A 17972-nucleotide genomic window follows, 5' to 3' on the forward strand; every position below is an offset into this window, starting at 1 on the left:
CTTAAATACCATTATTATTATTACTATTTCCTTCCTGGAAAATGTTGGAAGCTGCACCTCCTGGATTGGGGTCTCCAAATTCCTGTAGTTATTTCTAAGATGCAAATGACTGGGAGATTTGGAGCAAAGGAAAGGGGAGGTACTCCAAAATAACCTACCTCTACCTTTGCTGCAGCCCTGCTTCCCAGAAAGGGATTGTGGCAAAAATAATTGTCCTCCCTTCAATCTTAGGCTGCTCCAGCCTAACTCTGACTCCTGCAGGTGCAGGACAAACTAAATCCTGGAAACGAGGGGCAGCTGGGTCATCGGTCTACCTCAACCCAATTGCCATAGTTATGCACATAGTCAATCGGACATTCACAAGCTGAGAAAGTAAAACTGACAGGGATCTCTCTGGTGCAGAACAAACAAAGCAGTAGTGGGACCAGGTGGTATCTGACACATTGTGTGGGTGCAGTCACTGCTACCTCAGTCATCTATGCTGGCTGGCCAGAATTCCCTAAGAGCCAATAATGGGGGGAAATTTGATAGACCTCCAGGCTGAAATTCCAGGCCTCGAAACCTGCAAATGCACCTATAAGTTAGCAGTAATAGCATTTAAGGAACACCCCTCTCTATTAAGCACTTGGGAAGTATGGAATAATGAAATGACAAATTCCCCTGCTGAAAAGGTGCTTACATTCATAGGGAGACAAAAACACAAAAGTATTTACAACTAGAGAGGTCAAAAATTAGGCAGACATATACCCATGAATGCTAAGGAGGGGGGTAAATAAGTTCATAAGTACAAAAGTTGACCTCACCTTGCTACTCTCCCAATACAACCCAGCCTTCAAACTTTGCTCCTCTAATGCTAATGTTCTCATTGTACCTTGATCTCATCTATCTCACTGCCAACCTCTAGCCCACGTCCTGCCTCTGACCTGGAACACCCTCCCTCCTCCTGACAATTATTCTCTCCCCCTACCCCTCAAAGCCTTATTGAAGGCACATCTCTGAAAGACCTTTCCTAAGCCCTCCTTTCCTCTTCGCCCACTCCCGTATCACCCTGATTTGCTCCCTTTATTCATCCCCACTTCCAGCCCCACAGGATTTATGTACGCATCTGTAATTTATATTGAAGTCTGTCTCCTCCTCTAGGCTGAAGGCTCATTGTGGTCAGGGAAAGTGTCTGTTTATTGTTATACTGTACTCTCTCAAGGGCTTAGTACAGTGCTGTGCACACAGTAAGTGCTCGATACATACAATTGACTGACTGAACGGATGGCAGGCACAAGGTACTAATCAGTGAAATCTAGAGGAGGTGGGCCCTAAAGAGAGATATGAGTGTGGTGAGAGCTTTTGGTCTGTTTGATTTGGGGAGGGAGGATCTGTCTCCCTCTCTAAACTGCAGGCTTCTCTGGGGGCAGGGATCATGTTTTCTAAGTGCTTAGCACAGTGCTCAATAAAGACCAGTATAAAGTGCTCGATAATGACCAGTCACTACCGATGACAACGGCAGCAGCCCAACAGCAGGGCAGAGTTAGCAGCATTGGCACAAGGGAACTGAAACTATAGGCCTTTTGCTGCCATAGCCCAGGGCTGGACAACTGCCCAACACTACTGGCTCCTAAGCATTGTGCAATCTGAAGGTGAGAACTTTATTTGGTCAAAGGTGATGGTTTTGATGGAGGTGGTGGTGACGACAGCAGCAGTGCCATCTATGAACACTTTTGCTGTGGCTTGGGCTCCACTGTGTGTTGAGGTCTGGGTTATTAAATGTATCAACCTTGGGGGAACAAGGGGGGTGTTGTGTTTGCATATAATAATAATAGTAATGATGGCATTTGTTAAATGCTTACTATGTGCCAAACACTGTTCTAAGCACTGGGGGAGATACAAGGTAATCAGGTTGTCTCAGGTGGGGCTCACAGTCTTAATCCCCATTTTACAGATGAGGTCACTAAGGCAGAGAGAAGTGAAGTGACTTGCCCAGAGTCACAGAGCTGTCAAGTGACGGAATCGGGATTAGAACCCACAACCTTTGACTCCCAAGCCCAGGCTCTTTCCACTGAGCCACGCTGTTTTTCTGTCTACTCCTAGGGGTATCTCTATCTTTTCCTCTTACAGCTTAATGAAAGTTTCACTATAACAAAAAGAACAGCACCTTCAACAAAATTTAAACTTTCCTTTCTCCTTCAGTGTTTTCTTCTCTGGAGTTTTAGAGGGTGGGATCTGTGGAGCTGATGGGCCCAGCAAGGGTTTTCACACATCCAAATCCAGTCAGCTAATTACAGGACTTATATAAAGATGGCCTATAAAGTACAAGCGCATGTATAAATTCTGCCTCAAACCCTCTGACCTATTTTCAAAACGGGTGTCGGGGGAGAAGATGCCCCTGAACGGATAGAGAGCATGCTATTTCCCCCGTTCCCCATTCCCCGACCCCCCTTCTTGCCTTCTCTTTCATCAGTTCCGCTACAAGGCTGGAGGGAGGCAGGGGATAAGCGGGAGGGACCCGAGCCCTCTGAGAGGCTTCTCTCTGGGGTGGGGGGTCAGCAGGGGCAGGGGGCCGGCCCCGGGACACCTACCATTTTTGGGCAAGCTCTGGATCACCTTCACGGCCGCTTGGAACCTGGTCTCGTGCACCGATGTGGTGTCGGCCATCTCTGCGGGGCCTGGGGATCACGGACGAGGAGCAGGAGCCTGCATGAAACTCAACAGCGAAGGAGGCCGGGGATCAAAATACATGGGGAGGAGCTGGAGTCGGGGAGCAGCCGACTGACCAGGAGGCACAGCATCTCGGCCCTGCAAAGCTCCCCCCGGCTCCCACCTCACCCCTTGACCAGTCCTTGCAGGGTTGGTGCAAACCTCTTCCCCCTGCAAGACACGCACCACCCGGAGCGCCCAGGCAATGCCTCCCTCTCCACCTCGACCCTGACCTGACCCCTGACCGCCACCCACACAAACGCACTGGGATCCTGCCCACCCTTAAACAGGCCGGGAGTGGGCCGGGAGGGACCCCATACAAGACGGGGTAGCTCTGACTTCCCTCGGACTTTTATACTTAGGTTGGAAGGACGGAAGAGAGAGGGGCTCCCACGCTTAGCCCACCCTTGTCCAGTGCGCACCCTCCTCCTTGTGTACGTGTGGGTGTTTTTTGGAGGAGGCCTCGGAGGCAAAGCGCTTTAGAGGGGAAGAGGGAAGGAAATACACGAAGATGGCGTGGGGCCGGGAAGGGCTCCTCCTGGCACCAGCCTCCCCAGGGGGCAGGAGCATCACACATAATAATAATAAACAGTAATGACGGTATTTGGTGGGCGCTGACTCTGTACCAGGCCCTGTACATCCTTCCCTCTCCTCTTCGCCCACTCTGAACTCAAGCCATCTCTAGCCCGCAGGTCGGGAGGGGGCAAGGGGCTGGGTGTGCCCTTCCTTCAACGGCTAAGGGGGAAGGCTCCCGTGCCCATCCTGCCCACCACCCATGGCCCAAAAAGGAGGGGAGCTGTCACATCCCCACCGGCCCTGGGGTGGGGGGGGGGCAGAGGACCTCATTCCCGGCTGCTGCTTTGGGTGTGGGGAGAGAAGTGGTTGGGGGGTGGTCGACGTGCGTGGCAGGCGGAGAGGAACAGGGAAAAACAGCCCCCCAAAGCGTGCCCGCGGCTGGCATTTACCTTAGAGCGGGCAGCCCTGGCCAGTCCCGAGATGTCTCCGGAAGCGGCGCGCGGGGGCTTCTGGGAAATGTAGTCCGAGGCCCTCCCCTTGGCCACTTCCGGCCGCCGCCTTCTTCCTTGCTCTGGGCCGCCCACCAGATAATAATAATAATAAAAAAATAATAATGGTATTTGTTAAAAGCTTTACTATGTGCCAAACAAGTGCTCTGTGTGCTACTATGTGCGCTGGGCGGCGGGGATTCGAAGTAATCAGGTTGTCCCACGTGGGGTTCACAGTCTTAATCCCCATTTTCTAGATGAGGTAACTGGGGCACAGAGAAGTGAAGTGACTTGCCCAAAGTCACACAGCTGATAAGTGGCGGCGCTGGAGTTAGAACCCATGACCTCTGAATCCCAAGCTGTTTCCACTGAGCCACGCTGCTTCTCATCACACATTCCCCCCCGCCACGCCCGTGAAGGGAGACGCAGCATGGCCTAGTGGAAGAGCCCCGACCTAGGGTGGTCACAGGACCTGCGTTCTAATCCCACCTCTGCCACATGTCTGTTGTGTGACCTTGGGCAAGTCGCTTAACTTCTCTGGGCCACTCTTACCTCATTTATTCAATCGTACTGGTTCATTCATTGTCGTATTTATTGAGCACTTACTGTGTGCACAGCATTGTACTATGCGCTTGGAAAGTACAATTCGGCAATGAAGAGAGAATCCCTGCCCACAGCGGGCTTACAGTCCAGAAGAGGGGAGACAGAAATCAAAACAAGTAAACAGACATCAATATAAATAGAATTATAGATGTGAACATATATACACAGCGCTGCGGGGCGGGAAGGCAGGGGTTGGGTTCTTGGCCCTGCAGCCTCATGAACCCCATGTTCTCAACGGGAGACTCCATCACCACCCATCAGTTAGAAGCACAGTGTGCTTCCTGGGAGTCAGAAGAACCTGGGGTCTAATCCTGCCTGTGCCACTTGTCTGCCCTGTGACCTTGGGCAAGTCTTCACTTCTGTGTGCCTCAGTTACCTCATCTGTAAAATGGGCATTAAGACTGTGAGCCCTTTGTGGGACAGGGACTGGCACATAGTAAGCACTAAAAAAAATACTTTTTTTTTTAAAAATGGTTCCTCAGGGGAAGTTGGGACACTAAGAGAATGTAATGGGGAATTCACAGGGAAAAGACAGTGGGTGAAAATCTAACTGTTGTACTTGGGTTCTACTGTAAATATTTGCTCTTTCAGAGGCAAGGGGATATTTTGGTTTCTACTGTCCACATGATGCACTGTCCACACTCTGGAGGATTTTTGTAAACATTCACAGATATGGCACATGCTCCTGCAACCATCGATTAGACTGTCAGTGGGCAAGGACTGTCTATCTGTTGCCGATTTGTACATTCCAAGTGCTTAGTACAGTGCTCTGCACATAGTAAGCTCTCAATAAATACTATTGAATGAGTGTCTAACAAGGGATATTTTGTTTGGCTTGAGATCTAAGATAACTTTTGCTGAGCCCTGGTCATGGGTGCGAAGCAGTGTGGAAACCCTGCCTTACTGATAATGTTGCTATTTGTTAAGGGCTTACTATGTGTAGAGCACTGTTCTAAGCGCTGGGGTAGACACAAGGGAATCAGGTTGTCCCACGTGGGGGCTCACAGTCTTAATCCCCATTTTACAGATGAGGTAACTGAGGCACAGAGAAGTTAAGTGACTTGCCCACAGTCACACAGCTGACAAGGGGCAGAGCCAGGATTCGAACCCATGACCTCAGACTCCAAAGCCCGTGCTTTTCCACTGAGCCACGCTGCTTCTTATTGGAAAGGAATCTGCAAGGGGCAGGTCTAGACTCCTCAGGCAAAACTTCCAGCATAATAGAGCAAGAGAGTGTGATTATGCTTATTTGGAAACAGATGGCTTGCTTCCTGGACACTTCATATGGCCACTCTGGGAGCTAGTAAAGAGACCCAGCCAAAGGCTAATAGAGAGACCATCTCATTATTTCTCACCTGTCATGCTTGAAGAATCACAGTTATTAGAAACAGCTAAAAATGATAGTATCCCACTGAGAAAATGGCCTCGAGCACAATACAAATCCAGAAAATATTATCACCGTTGTAGCTATCCTGCTCAGAAAAAAAATGTGATTAGTCCCACTAAAGGAACTAGAAGCATAGGGAGCACTGGAAAGGAAGCACCTCCTAGTGGAAAGAGTGTCCATGGCCCCCTGGCATTGATAGATTGCAGCATAAGGAATGACAATTCCTCCCATACTTTCTATCCCCATCATTCCATTTTGGGGAAAAAAAAATCAGTTTGCCCTCATGGACAAATGAAAATTTAAATATGCTCTGCATAAGTTTTTTCCATTATGACATAACCTCTCATCCAATTACTGAGATAAAAAAGTAAGATCCACTTCTATGAGTTACTTGGATTAAATGGTATATGGATTAATTATTAAAATCATAATATAATGAAAGATTAATGCAAACACTATCATATCTTTGAATGGTGGTGGGGAGAAGAAATCGATTGATTTATAGGCCTCAAGCCCGTAAAGGAAGGAAAGTTTTAGCATTTAAATTTCCAAGACCTTTTTCATTTGGATGCCTTTCATGGCTGAATTCACCTAGTCACTTGTTAGCCAGGAAATGGCAGGCACTCGGGGCAACTGGGCTGGTCTCACAGCAAGCAGGATTCTTCACTCATCAAGGAGAACTCAGAGGTATGAAATCAGCCTTGTTTGTTTGTTTATTGGCCCTAGAGCAATGTTCTACTCTTCCTCCTTTTCCCCCTTAATCGATCAATGGCATTTATTAAACTGCTTTACTTTATGCAGAGAACTGTACTAATTGCTGGGGAGAGTACAATACAACAGAATTAGTGGACACATTTCCTGCCTATAACAAGCTTATAGCCCACAGTCCTCTTTCTAATCTCCAATCCTTCCCCTCCTCTACTTCCTAGCCTGCTTCTCCTCCTCTTTCTAATCTGCTCCTCCTCTGTCCTTCTCCTCCTCTTCTGAACCCACTCTTCCTTCTCCTCTTCCTAATCCTAATCCCAAACTGTGTCAGCTTTGATTCCTCACTGCATTTTACCCGTCACATTCAGTTTGTTGCTAAATCTTGACAACTTCTCCCCTCTTCAGTCTATAATACATTTTGTTGTCGGCTTTCTAAAATATCACTCAGTAAACATCTTTCCACTCCTCAGAAGCCTCCAATAACTACCCATTTCTCTTAAGATCAAGTAGAAATTCCCAAACACCAGCCTAAAGGCTCTTCATCGCTCTCTGCTCTCTCCTCACTTACAATGTCACTGCTCATGCTCTTTGCTTCTTCCAAACTGGCTTCGTTACTGAGCCTTCCTCTGCTCTCCTGCCTTCAGCCTCAGACCCCTTGTTTCCACCCTTCCTCCTGCCTGGAACTCCTTTGTCCTTTAAATCTGCCCGACTATGGCTCTCCCCATCTCTGAGGGCCTCCTGAAGTTCCCTCCACCTTCAGGAAACATTCCCTGATTAATATACCCCACCTAAGGGTATATCATCCAATAGACACCTTTAAAATTTATTCATATACAGCCAACTTTAGTACTTTTACATTTACCAGTCTACATACTCTACTTATTGATTCTTTATCCTTGTATACTCTTGAAAATAATTGTATGTTTGTCTCCTCCATTACATTGCAAACTCCTTGAGGGAGGGAACCATTTATTTGATTGTCTGATCCTGTACTCTCCCAAACATTTAATACAGTGCTCTGCACACAGTAGATGCTCAGTAAATACCACTGAAACCATAAAAATGAAGTCTTTACCCACTCAGCACTTTGATACCTACTCCACCCCCATGGCACTTGTGAACATTTCCTTTTATTCCACTGCTTTCCCTCTCTGTAATTTATTTTAGTATCTGTTTACCCCACTAGAGTGCAAGCGTATTGAGGACAGGGAACATGTCTACCAACCCTGTTGCATTGTACTCTGCCAAGTGCTTAGTTCTAAGACCTGCAGATAGTAAGCATTTAACAAATATCATTGACTGATTCATTTCATGAACATCCCTTCTCTCCCACCCCACTCCAAGGTCACCCAGAAAGTGCTGGGGAGGGGAGGGTGTAAGTCCTCTGGGGAAAAGACAAACTTTGGCACTTCGGCTGAGGGTCTCCTATTTCAACTACTAACCCGCAGGGATAGCTGCATCCCAATACAGATGAAGCAGGGGCATCAGAGATGCTTGCCACCAAGTCCATTATCTGCTAGGGATTATGGAACAAGTTCCTGTAATTCTTGAGGCCTATAACACACCCCCAGCTCTTCCGATTGTGGGGGACAGAGCATCAGTAGGTATTGTGGTCTGATGCTGCCGATAAACTTGGGCCACTCATGTGTCGAGGATCAACAAGTGCTTTAAACTGGCCCTGCCTGTGGACTTGACCAGTGGAGGGCTGGGTCTTTCAACTCTATGATCTACACTGGTTAACCTCGCTTTCTTCACCCACCTAACACCAGAGGGCACGTGTCTCCACTCCTCTCCAATACTGCGTCCTTTCCTAACAAGCTAGCAAGACTCAAGTTCTGTCTGATTTGAGTCCTTATCTCTCGGATTGCTTTATATAAGAGGCATTGTCAAATAAATCAAAAACCCCACGAGGATCTCTGAACAGGAGCAGTGGCAGGCAAGCTGAGCCTTTCGGTGTTAATATTCTCTTTCTCATCATAAAAATACATTTGGGCTATTAGTACTCTAAGGTCTGAACTGCACTTTTCAACTGTTCTGAAACTCCAACACCAAGCTGTTAAAGGACAAAAGCAGACCTAACGATAGGGAAAATCATTTACATATTTCCAGTTTCCCATACACCTTGAAACATGCGACAGGTAAGACACCAGGGTTACTTTTTTTTTTAACATAATATTTATTAAGCGCTTACCATGTACCAGACACTGTTCTAAACAGTAGGGTAGATACAAGGTAATAAAGTTGCACACAGTCTATGTCCCACATGGGGCTCAAAGTCATAATCCCTATTTTACAGATGAGGTAACTGAGGCACAGAGAAGTTAAGTGACTTGCCCAAGGCCACACAGCAGACTAGTGGCAGATCCAGGACTAGAACCCAGTGTCCTTCTGACTTCCAGGTCCATACTTGCCTGAGATAACCAATAAAAAGAGAGTGCATAGGCCAGGAGTGGGAAATTTTTGTACCTGGTGAGTGGCCTACTTCAAGTTGTACATATCACCAGGCAGTGAAAAGTGGAGACGGGCTTAATAGTACTAATAATAGTTTGTTAAATTCCTACTATGTGCAAAGCCCTGAGCTAAATGCTGGAAAAGAACACTGGGGGTCCTCTGGGGCTCACAGTCTAAGAATGAAGGGTGAGAGAGGACTGGTGACAGACAAGTACGGAAAGAAGAAAGCAGCTGCACTTCTGCCCTCAATGACTCCAAACTGGCTACTACTGGTCCCAGCAACCTCCACACGTCCCAGCCCTGAGGATTGCTAAGTGCATCAGTGGCAGGCTTGGAACCAGTTTGGAGCAGTTGTGTACTAAAGTTCAGCCACTTTCACCATCCCCGCTCCATGTGCCAGAGAGAATCATTTAGGCTGGATCCTGGAGGCTGCGATTTGCCCATTCGGATGTAGCGAGTTGGCTGAAAGCAGGAGAGTGGCAAAAGAGAAGGATGACAGGAAGTCAGGGGTTTTTCTGCTAAGGAGAAATGCCAAAGTGACATCCAATTCAGAGAAGCCAGGAAAGGCCAGCTGAGGATATAAAAACCCTCGGCGGGCAGTTATTTTTCTAATCAAAGGGCAGAACTAGATAGAGCACCTGCTGATTCTCATGCCAGGAGTTAAAAGTCATGGGATGATGGTGGCAATTAACCTGAGTAATCTTAGAGTGCTTTGGCTGGGAAACATCCCCTGAAAAAGTATAGAAGACTGAAGATAACTCCTGAAGGTTGTGTTCTACTTGACACTGAGGAGGAGTTAACTTGTTATTTACCACCCCAATATCATATGGTAAAAATAACGTATTTCTTCACTATCCTCCTGGGCATTAAAATTATTTATTTCAATTAGCTTGCCAAATGTTGATATTATCATGATGAGCTGGTCCACATCTTTAAAGGAACTTTCTTTTTCTTCCTCCAAGTTTTATTTTTGGGAAAGTAAATAACCTGATAATGGTGGCAAAGCACTTTGTTTTCAGAGGTTTTTGCCTCCGGGCAAAACTGAGAGGCTATGAAGCTAGTGACTGCTCAACTGTGGATCCAGCTCCTGAAAGTCACTGTTTTGAAGATGAAAGAGCTTTTCCTTCCCTTCAACAGGAAATACAGTTTTGCTCAATCCTATTATGCCAACTCCATAACTGGCTAGTTCATGTATAAATGCTTTCTGCCTGACTCCTGTTCTTATCATCTAATACTGATAAGATTTCCCTCATGCAGTGATTGGTTTTTTTCTATTATATAATTTTCTAAGTTTGCACCACAAAAGCAAAGTTCAGCAAGACTCTATTGAGCTTTGATTTGGGTAAGAAAGAAGATTTTAATGTATCTTTTACAGCTCCCTTCTCTATTCCTATATTCATATGCCAGCATTCCATCAAGAGATACCAATGCCTCTTCAGTGAGTAAAACTAATACCCTCAGTTATCTATTTGTGTATGACTCTTATTTGGGGAATTCCACCACCGGTCTGTGATGCACAGCTGAATATTTCTCTGTGCTCATCTCAGCAACTAATGGCTGTCATGACCTCATCTGCTGCAGATACAGTACCACTGTTGAGTGAACATTAACATTAGCCATTCAAACCCAGTCTTCACAGGCAACGCAGGAACTGGGAAACAGTAGGCATTTTGGTAGTAAAAGAACAAGTGCTTAGGACAGTGCTCTGCACACAGTAAGCGCTCAATATATATGATCGAATGAACAGTTGAGGAGAAGGAAAGGGCAGGAATAACAAAACAGGAAAAACGAGGGCTCTACCATTAGAAAAGCAAAGTGACTTGTTCAATCAATAGTGCTCAGAGCTGTTCAATTCCCCCAAGACCCACATAAGGGCTGACTGGGAACAACCACACCCTTAGAACGAAGTCACTCTTTCTGCCCCACCCTCCCACCTTCTGGCCTCCAGAGGACTCCACCTATTTTTACACCTAATTACCTGGGAAACTGGGAGTTTGCCATTATATCTCACCAAGTACTAGTGTGGTCACAGATGGCAGAGTTCTGGAGAGAATATTTCTTCGCTGACCTGGAAGTGATAGATGTGCTTTAAGTTATAAAATGTAACAAGTTGGTATCATAAGGACACACACTCAATAAGGGTCTTTTTGGAAATCTGCAGAATCTAGAGCATGATGCCGTGGTGATCCCTGACCCCTTCCCTTGTCCTAGAGCCACTGTGTTCTGCACAGTCAAAATGGTCCGCACTTTTTGCCTTGGAAATCGTTGGCAGGAGCAGAGGCGGTTGAAGTCTGGTAATTAGAATAAAAATATAGGACCAGATGCACCCAGTGACATATCAACTAAACAATGGACTACCCATTATTAAACCAGGCAAATGGCCACACTACCAGCAGGGTGCTGCCAGGAGGGTACTCCTTGAGTAGGAACTCATTAGTATTATTAAAAATAACTCCTAGGAAAGGAGAGTGGCCTAGTTGACAAAGCACAGGCCTGGGAGTAGAGGACCCGGGTTCTAATTCCGGCTCCACCTGTTGCGTGACCTCGGAAAGTCTCTTGACTGACCTGTGCCTCAGTTTCCTTAACTGCAGAATGGGGATTCAATACCTGCCCTTCCTTCTCCTTAGGGCTGTGAACCCCATGTGGGACTTGTCCGACGTGATTAACTTGTAAATGCCAACATTATTATTATCTACCACAGATCATGGCACAGTGACTGACGCATAGTAAGCACTTAAATACCACACACACACACAAAAGAGAGCTTCATGTGGGAGTGGGAATGTGCCCAATCTGATTATCTTCTACCTATCCCTGCACTTAGCATGGTGCTTAACATACAGTTATAAATTGATAAATACCCTCATCGTTGTCGTAGAGACCTCTTCCCCATTCCCTCTGCCCCTTTACCCTCCTTTTCACTTCCCTCTTCCCCCACTTTTGCGGCTCGGTCCAGGTCCATACTTGCCTGAGACTACAACTCGGCCTCGGAGACTACAACTCCCACTATTACGGGTCCTGGCGCATGCGCGCCTCCGGACACCGGCCTCGGAGACTACAACTCCCACGTTTACGGGTCCTACGCATGCGCACCTCCGGACACCGGCCTCGGACACTACAATTCCCACTTTTGCGAGTCCACGCGCATGCGCGCCTGCGGGCACCGGCCTTGGAGACTACAACTCCCACGTTTACGGGTCCTGGCGCATGCGCGTCTCCCATCGCCGGCCTCGGCGACTACAACTCCCACTTTTGCGGCTCCGTGCGCATGCGCGCCTCCGGCCGGCGGCCTGGGAGACTACAACTCCCAGGAGGCAGCGCTGGGAGAAACGCGGGGGGGGGTGAAATCTCACGTGTCGCGAGAGTTAGGCGGTGAGGGTGGGGAGGAATCGGAGAAGGAGGAGGAGAAAAGGGAAGAAGAGGCGGCGGCGGCGGAGGGAAGAAGAAGAAGAAGAAGAAGAAGAAGAGGCGGTGTCCCATTTTAGAAGGCGGGCGGGTGGGTGGGATCCGGGGCTGGGAAGCGCCGCCGTGGCCTCCGCCGCCGATCGCGGGAGGAAGCGATGCGGAGCGGGCGAAAATGGCAGAGCTGCAGATGTTACTAGATGAGGAGATCCCGTCCGGCAAGAGGGCGCTCATAGAGAGTTACCAGAACCTGACCCGGGTGGCGGACTACTGTGAGACCAACTACATCCAGGTGAGGGGCCGGCAGGGGAAGGAGGGGAGGGAAAAGAGGAGGCCCGGCCTGGGCCTCGGCCTGAGCCTGGGCCCTGCCGGCGCTCGGAGGAGCGCTAATGGCAGGCAGAGCTCCGGGGCAGGAAGTGGGCAGGGGGTGTTGCAAGACAGAGCAGAGCCCCCAGCGCGGCCGCCCCCTCCTCTCCTCGTCGTCCTCCTCCCCGGGGCTCCCTCGTGCCTGCCCCTCCGCCCCCCGAGGGATCCCCCTTTTCCCCCTCCATCCCCCCCGACCTTCCCCCCTCCCAGCCGGTCCTGCCCCCCGGGTCGGGGTCGGAGCAGTGCACTCCCAGCGCTGACTACAGCGCTTCGCACATAGTAAGCGCTCCCTCAGTGCGAATGAATGAATGCATTCCAAAGGGGAGGGGGTGCTGGGCGTCGGGGAGAGATGGTTTCGACGCCTGGCTATGCTCTCGACGCCTGACTACTTGTTTTGCGGCCTGGCTCCCCCTTCTAGACAGCGAACCCGTCGTTGGGCAGGGATTGTGGCCCAGTTGTCCATCCCAAGCGCTTAGTACAGTGCTCCGCACACAGTAAGCGCTCGGGAAATGCGGTCGAATGAATGAGTGAATGATGGAAGGGCCAGGGTGGAGGACGATTATGTCAGTTTAGCACAGAGGGTGTGTCTTTTTTCCTTTTTTTTCGGTCATGAGTCACATCACGCAGACCTCCCTGGGGACAAGAGGAAGGGGTTGGTGGGGAGGGGACGTTAGAGGGAAGTTTACGGCAAAACGTTTTCAGTCGAAGCATTTAAATCATTTGGTGGGTCCATTTTTTATTTCCACGCCGGGTTTCCCCCCAGCCCCGCATTCTTTTCCCTCCCGGTTGGTGGTTGCCCAAGCGTCGGGAAAATAAAAGGTGATTTATCGATGAGTATTTAAGGCTTCTTAAAAGCACCCCCGCTCCCCCCAAAGTTCTTCAAGTGCTGGATGCATCGGTAACTTGAAATAGGGTGATGTAATGGCTGATTGCCGATTTTCAGGGGTCTCTCCCTCTCTTCCCACTCTAGATGCACAGAACGTGGTTTGAAAAGCCATCGTGGTTAGGGAGGGGGGGGAAATCAGAACTAGAAAATGTAAAACGTGAATTTCACCTAACGTAATATATATCCCTGAACGCTTTCATCGTGCAAATCATTGTCTTGTGTGATTTACCGAGTCCAGATAAATGGCATTTTTTGGCAATTCACCTGGAGATTTTTAAACGGAGGAAATGAGCAATTGATGATAGCATTCTATGCTAATGTTACAGTAGCAAGAAATCCATTGAGTAGTGGTTTGGCATGGCAAATATGTGCTTTGAGAGGGTAGGGCTGCTTCATAATTCAAAACTATAGAAATATTTTTAGAGCCCTTGTTTCTGCAGGATGTATCACTGTTGATAACCTCTAGTTAGACACTTCCTTTCTTTATTGTTCACCCGTACATGTCCTCTGCTCTTCCGTATTCTTTTTTTTTTGTGTATGTGGAGTGGTGGGGTTGCTTTATGAAGTTACGTTAGCATGGTTTAGATCTCTGTGCCAAGTTAAAGAATATTGCATTTGGTTATAATCACTTCTTCAATTCAAGTACTTGAGAAATCATAGTTAAAACTTTCTAAGATCATAATCGACTTCTTAGATTAGAAAAAATACTTCTAAAATAAAACCTGTTGAATGTCTATGGAGCGGTTCATCTGCCAAAGTTGTGTTCTACATTTAGAGCCATTTTTCTTTTTACCACCCCTCCTTTGCATCTATTGCTGGCATGTTGTAGTTATCACTTCTTACAACATGCAGCTTGCAAGTAAGGAAAGTAGCTTTGTGATTGTTAGAATTGCCTATATGTTATGAAAAGTTTTAGGGCTAATCTATTTGTAAGTCCTGGCTAAAATTGATTCCTGAAATCAGGTTAACTTACCTGTTGGAGTTAAGGTTGTGAGGATTTAAAAATGTCAAAGTGAGGCTAAAGGAGTTGCTTTTCTTCTCTGTAGCCACCTGCTCCACCCTGAGAAGTTGGCTGATAAGTACTTCTCAAAGACATCATTTAGTTTTACATGTTGGGAAATATGATGGGTAAATGGTTAGGTAACTGCTGCCGCATGTTTTGACCTGTCTAGTGGTTTATTTTTGTGTGTGTGGCTGGGGAAAGGCATTTGGTCTCGTTCAACTTCGAAGAAATCTTAAACTTTACTAATGAGCTTTACTAGTAAGTGACATACTTATTTCTCTTGGTTCTTTTTTGAAATTTTTTTCCTCTTTAACAGTGTACAGCGCTAAGGGGAACTATATAAATCTCGTCCGCAAATGAAATGATTATACTGGGCTATATAAATCTATTGGACGAGGTTACCTCACATACCAAGAGGAAAAGCTGTGGTTTTTACCTATGAAAGGTTAAGTATTTTTATGGACAAAGTGTGCAAGAGAGCCTCTCTGACACTTATACTCCTGGATGCAGTTTCACTTTTGGCAGCATCATCTCCAAACTGGAGGGTGATTCTTAAGGCATACATAATTCACATCTGGGCATTTTTCCCCAGTGCTCAGGACAGTGCTCTGCACAGACTATACACTTAACAGATACTGTTAATACTCTTCCTACTATCTATGCATAAATGCTATAGGAAATTATGACTCTTTAAGCAGGAGAGGTGAGAACAAGACACAATGAGTTGCTTAGCTTGAAAGGAACAGCGAGTGACAGGTGAGTATTATCCTTTGTTAGTTTTTAAAGAAGATGAGGAAAACTTTGGTTGAACTTGCTGACCGGTTTGTGTTAGTAGTTAGTCATGAGAAGCAGTGTGGCTCAGTGGAATGAGCACGGGCTTGGGAGTCAGAGGTCATGGGTTCCAATCCTGCCTCCATCACTTCTCAGCCATGTGACTTTAGGCAAGTCACTCCACTTCTCTGTGCCTCAGTTACCTCATCTGTAAAATGGGGATTAAGACTGTGAGCCCCATTGTGGGACAACCTGATTACTTGGTATCTCCCCCCAGTGCTTTGAACAATGCTTGGCACATAGCGCTTAACAAATGCCATCAGCATTATTGTTATTATTACTGTAGTCGCATTGCGGCCACATGATCACACTGTGACCCGTGATACAATGGGGGTTCTATGAATGGACAGAATTTGAGAGATTTTGCAGTGAAATATCTCTGGGTCTGATTAGCTGATGCTTCTGAAAATTCAAGGTCCCTCAAATGCTGTTTATCATCCAACAGTTGGTAAATGTACTTAAAGCAGGCTGGAAATAAAATGTTAAAAAGTGGATATGCTCCCCTAAACATTTTAATATTGACCTCCTATTTCTCACCATAAAGGGGCAGCAATATATGATTCTCTTGGGTTTTGTGGTGAGTGCCAGAATTGAACTGTCATCCACTGGTTGGGAAGGGAGCCAGCGTGAATACAGTTTAAGCCTGCAACCTTGGCATTTTCCTTGACTCAGGGCAGGGAACGCGCCTACCAACTCTGTTATATTGTACTCTCCCAGGCACTTAGTACGGTGCTCTACACACAGTAAGCACTCAATACATGTGATTAATTCGCTCTTCTCCCTCTCTTTCAACCCCTGTATTTAGTCTGCCACTGACTACTGTCACTTCCTCCTCCACCAAATTTCCAGAGTCTGGTCCTTCCTCTCCATTCAAATGGCCACCGTGCTGATGCAGGCACTTGTCGTAGCCTGGCTTGAATCCTGTGTCAGCGTCCTCTTAGGTATCCCTACCTCCAGGCTCTCCCCTCTCTGATCCCTACTTCCTTCTATTACCCAGATGAGTTTTCTAGCACATCATTCTGCACATGTTCCCCCACACCTCAGAAAGCTCCAATAATTGCCCATTCCCCTCCACATCGAGTTAAAACTCCTGACCGTTGGCTTTGAAGCATACAAACAACACCCTTTCTCCTACTTATCCACTGTCATCTCCCACTGCACCCCAGCTGTCATTCTCTGTTCCTTTCAAGCTAAACAACTCACAGCACTTTGTTCTCACCTCTCCCACTTAAGTCCTCACAACCTCCTGTGGTATTCTTGCTTATGTAGTAGGAAAAGTATTCGGTAGTGACAGTATTTAAGGGTATATTTTGTGCAAAATGTTGTACTCAGCACCGGGGAAAAACACCCAGGGGAGAATTAAACAGCATCTTTGGTCTCCAAGAGGCTCACAGTCTCAGAATAAATTGAGGAGAGAGGGGTGGGGACAGACATGTAGGGAAAGATGAAAAATTAAAAATGCCAAAGCATGAAATACCAGGACCGTGGTAAGTAGAATGAAAACCAAGGGGCACTGTGGGTAGAGAAGCAGGCTTCCAGGCTCCTCATGTCTCAGTCCAACAACAGTCCAAACAGCCACCACCTTTCCACTGTTCTAAAGGTTGAGACCCTCAAGTTGCTAATGACTTGTCACCTTTTTGGGTCTGGAGCAAGAACTGATGGGCAATCCTTGTGGCCTAGGGGCTGGGGCGGCTAGTGTCCAATTTGGGGGTTAGGGGATTTAAATACTCGTATTACTACCTGTTATCTGTAATTTATTTTAGTCAATCAATCGTATTTATTGAGCGCTTACTGTGTGCAGAGCACTGTGCTGAGTGCTTGGGAGAGTACAGCTCAACAATATTACGGCACATTCCCTGCCCACAACGAGATCCCCCTGGACAGGCTCCTTGAGGGAAGGGATCATGTCTGCTAATTCTGTTCCATTCTCCCTCAGTTCAGTGTTCTGCATCCATTAAATGCTCAGAGCCGATTGTGTTTTGGGGAAGGAAGAGTTGTGAAGCAACTCAGATTGCAGCAGATCAACCGCTGTGTAGCTCTTAAGAGGAACCCCTGATTTTCTTCTCCCACGGTCTACAGAGGAAACCAGGGGTCCTCTTCTTTCTTTGCATCTGGAAGAGAGAATGGCTAAAAATAGCCTCTCATCAATCCAAGAAAGGAACTGGATTCTGTTTATGGCCCAAGGGCTTGAGGAGACCTTCTTGTAATCCCTTCCTTAACTTTCTTCAAGTTCTGAAATTGGTCTCAGGATTGGGGGAGGGTCATTTTTAGTCTGTCCTGTCACTAAAGACTGAGTTTGCACTTTGGCTCAGTTGGTTCCAATTTTTGATCCTGAATTGAGATGACGACAAAGAGGCTTGGGAAAAGAGAATTGAAAGGAAAAATGAATAGTCAGTGAGTGGTATTTATTGAGCACTTACTGTGTGCAGAGCTGGTCAGTCCACAAGCACCTGAGGGGAAAACAGTGGCTAACGGGTGGGGGGTGGCGGGGAGAGGGTAAAAAAGTCAAGAGATAAAGAGAAATGGATGATGATGATGATGGAGGGGGAGACTGGAAGAGATCAGTCAGAAAGAGGGATGAAAACAACTCGTGGGTGAGGACTTGTCACTTTGTTATTCTGTGCTGTTCTAGTCTAGTACAGTGCA

The 17972-nt window shown here is 47.1% G+C and overlaps 2 protein-coding genes across 12 annotated transcripts in view; one reads left to right on the forward strand and one right to left on the reverse strand.

Moving 5' to 3' along the window:
* Positions 1–10909, reverse strand: part of ACBD5 (acyl-CoA binding domain containing 5) — a 37108-nt gene extending 26199 nt beyond the window's left edge. Inside the window, exons 1-3 of one of the 3 annotated variants that reach the window (XM_039913876.1) lie at positions 10850–10909; positions 3654–3775; positions 2571–2685 (exon numbers count right to left, since the gene is read on the reverse strand). In XM_039913876.1, the coding sequence (XP_039769810.1) occupies positions 2571–2646 (76 nt within the window). In that variant the 5' untranslated portion in view covers positions 2647–2685; positions 3654–3775; positions 10850–10909. Of the gene's footprint in view, positions 1–2570; positions 2696–3653; positions 3776–10816 lie in introns of all 3 variants that reach the window. The other 2 variants (XM_029077739.2, XM_016227441.3) reach the window with 2 other exon arrangements.
* A 1372-nt stretch (positions 10910–12281) lies between these two features.
* Positions 12282–17972, forward strand: part of ABI1 (abl interactor 1) — a 90339-nt gene continuing 84648 nt past the window's right edge. For 7 of the 9 annotated variants that reach the window (XM_029077443.2, XM_007667765.3, XM_007667763.3 and 4 more), the window contains exon 1: positions 12307–12532. In XM_029077443.2, the coding sequence (XP_028933276.1) occupies positions 12416–12532 (117 nt within the window). In that variant the 5' untranslated portion in view covers positions 12307–12415. Of the gene's footprint in view, positions 12533–17972 lie in introns of all 9 variants that reach the window. The other 2 variants (XM_007667766.3, XM_001506809.5) reach the window with 1 other exon arrangement.

The sequence above is a fragment of the Ornithorhynchus anatinus genome, chromosome 13, assembly GCF_004115215.2.
Source record: "Ornithorhynchus anatinus isolate Pmale09 chromosome 13, mOrnAna1.pri.v4, whole genome shotgun sequence".
NCBI classification, from domain to species: domain Eukaryota; kingdom Metazoa; phylum Chordata; class Mammalia; order Monotremata; family Ornithorhynchidae; genus Ornithorhynchus; species Ornithorhynchus anatinus.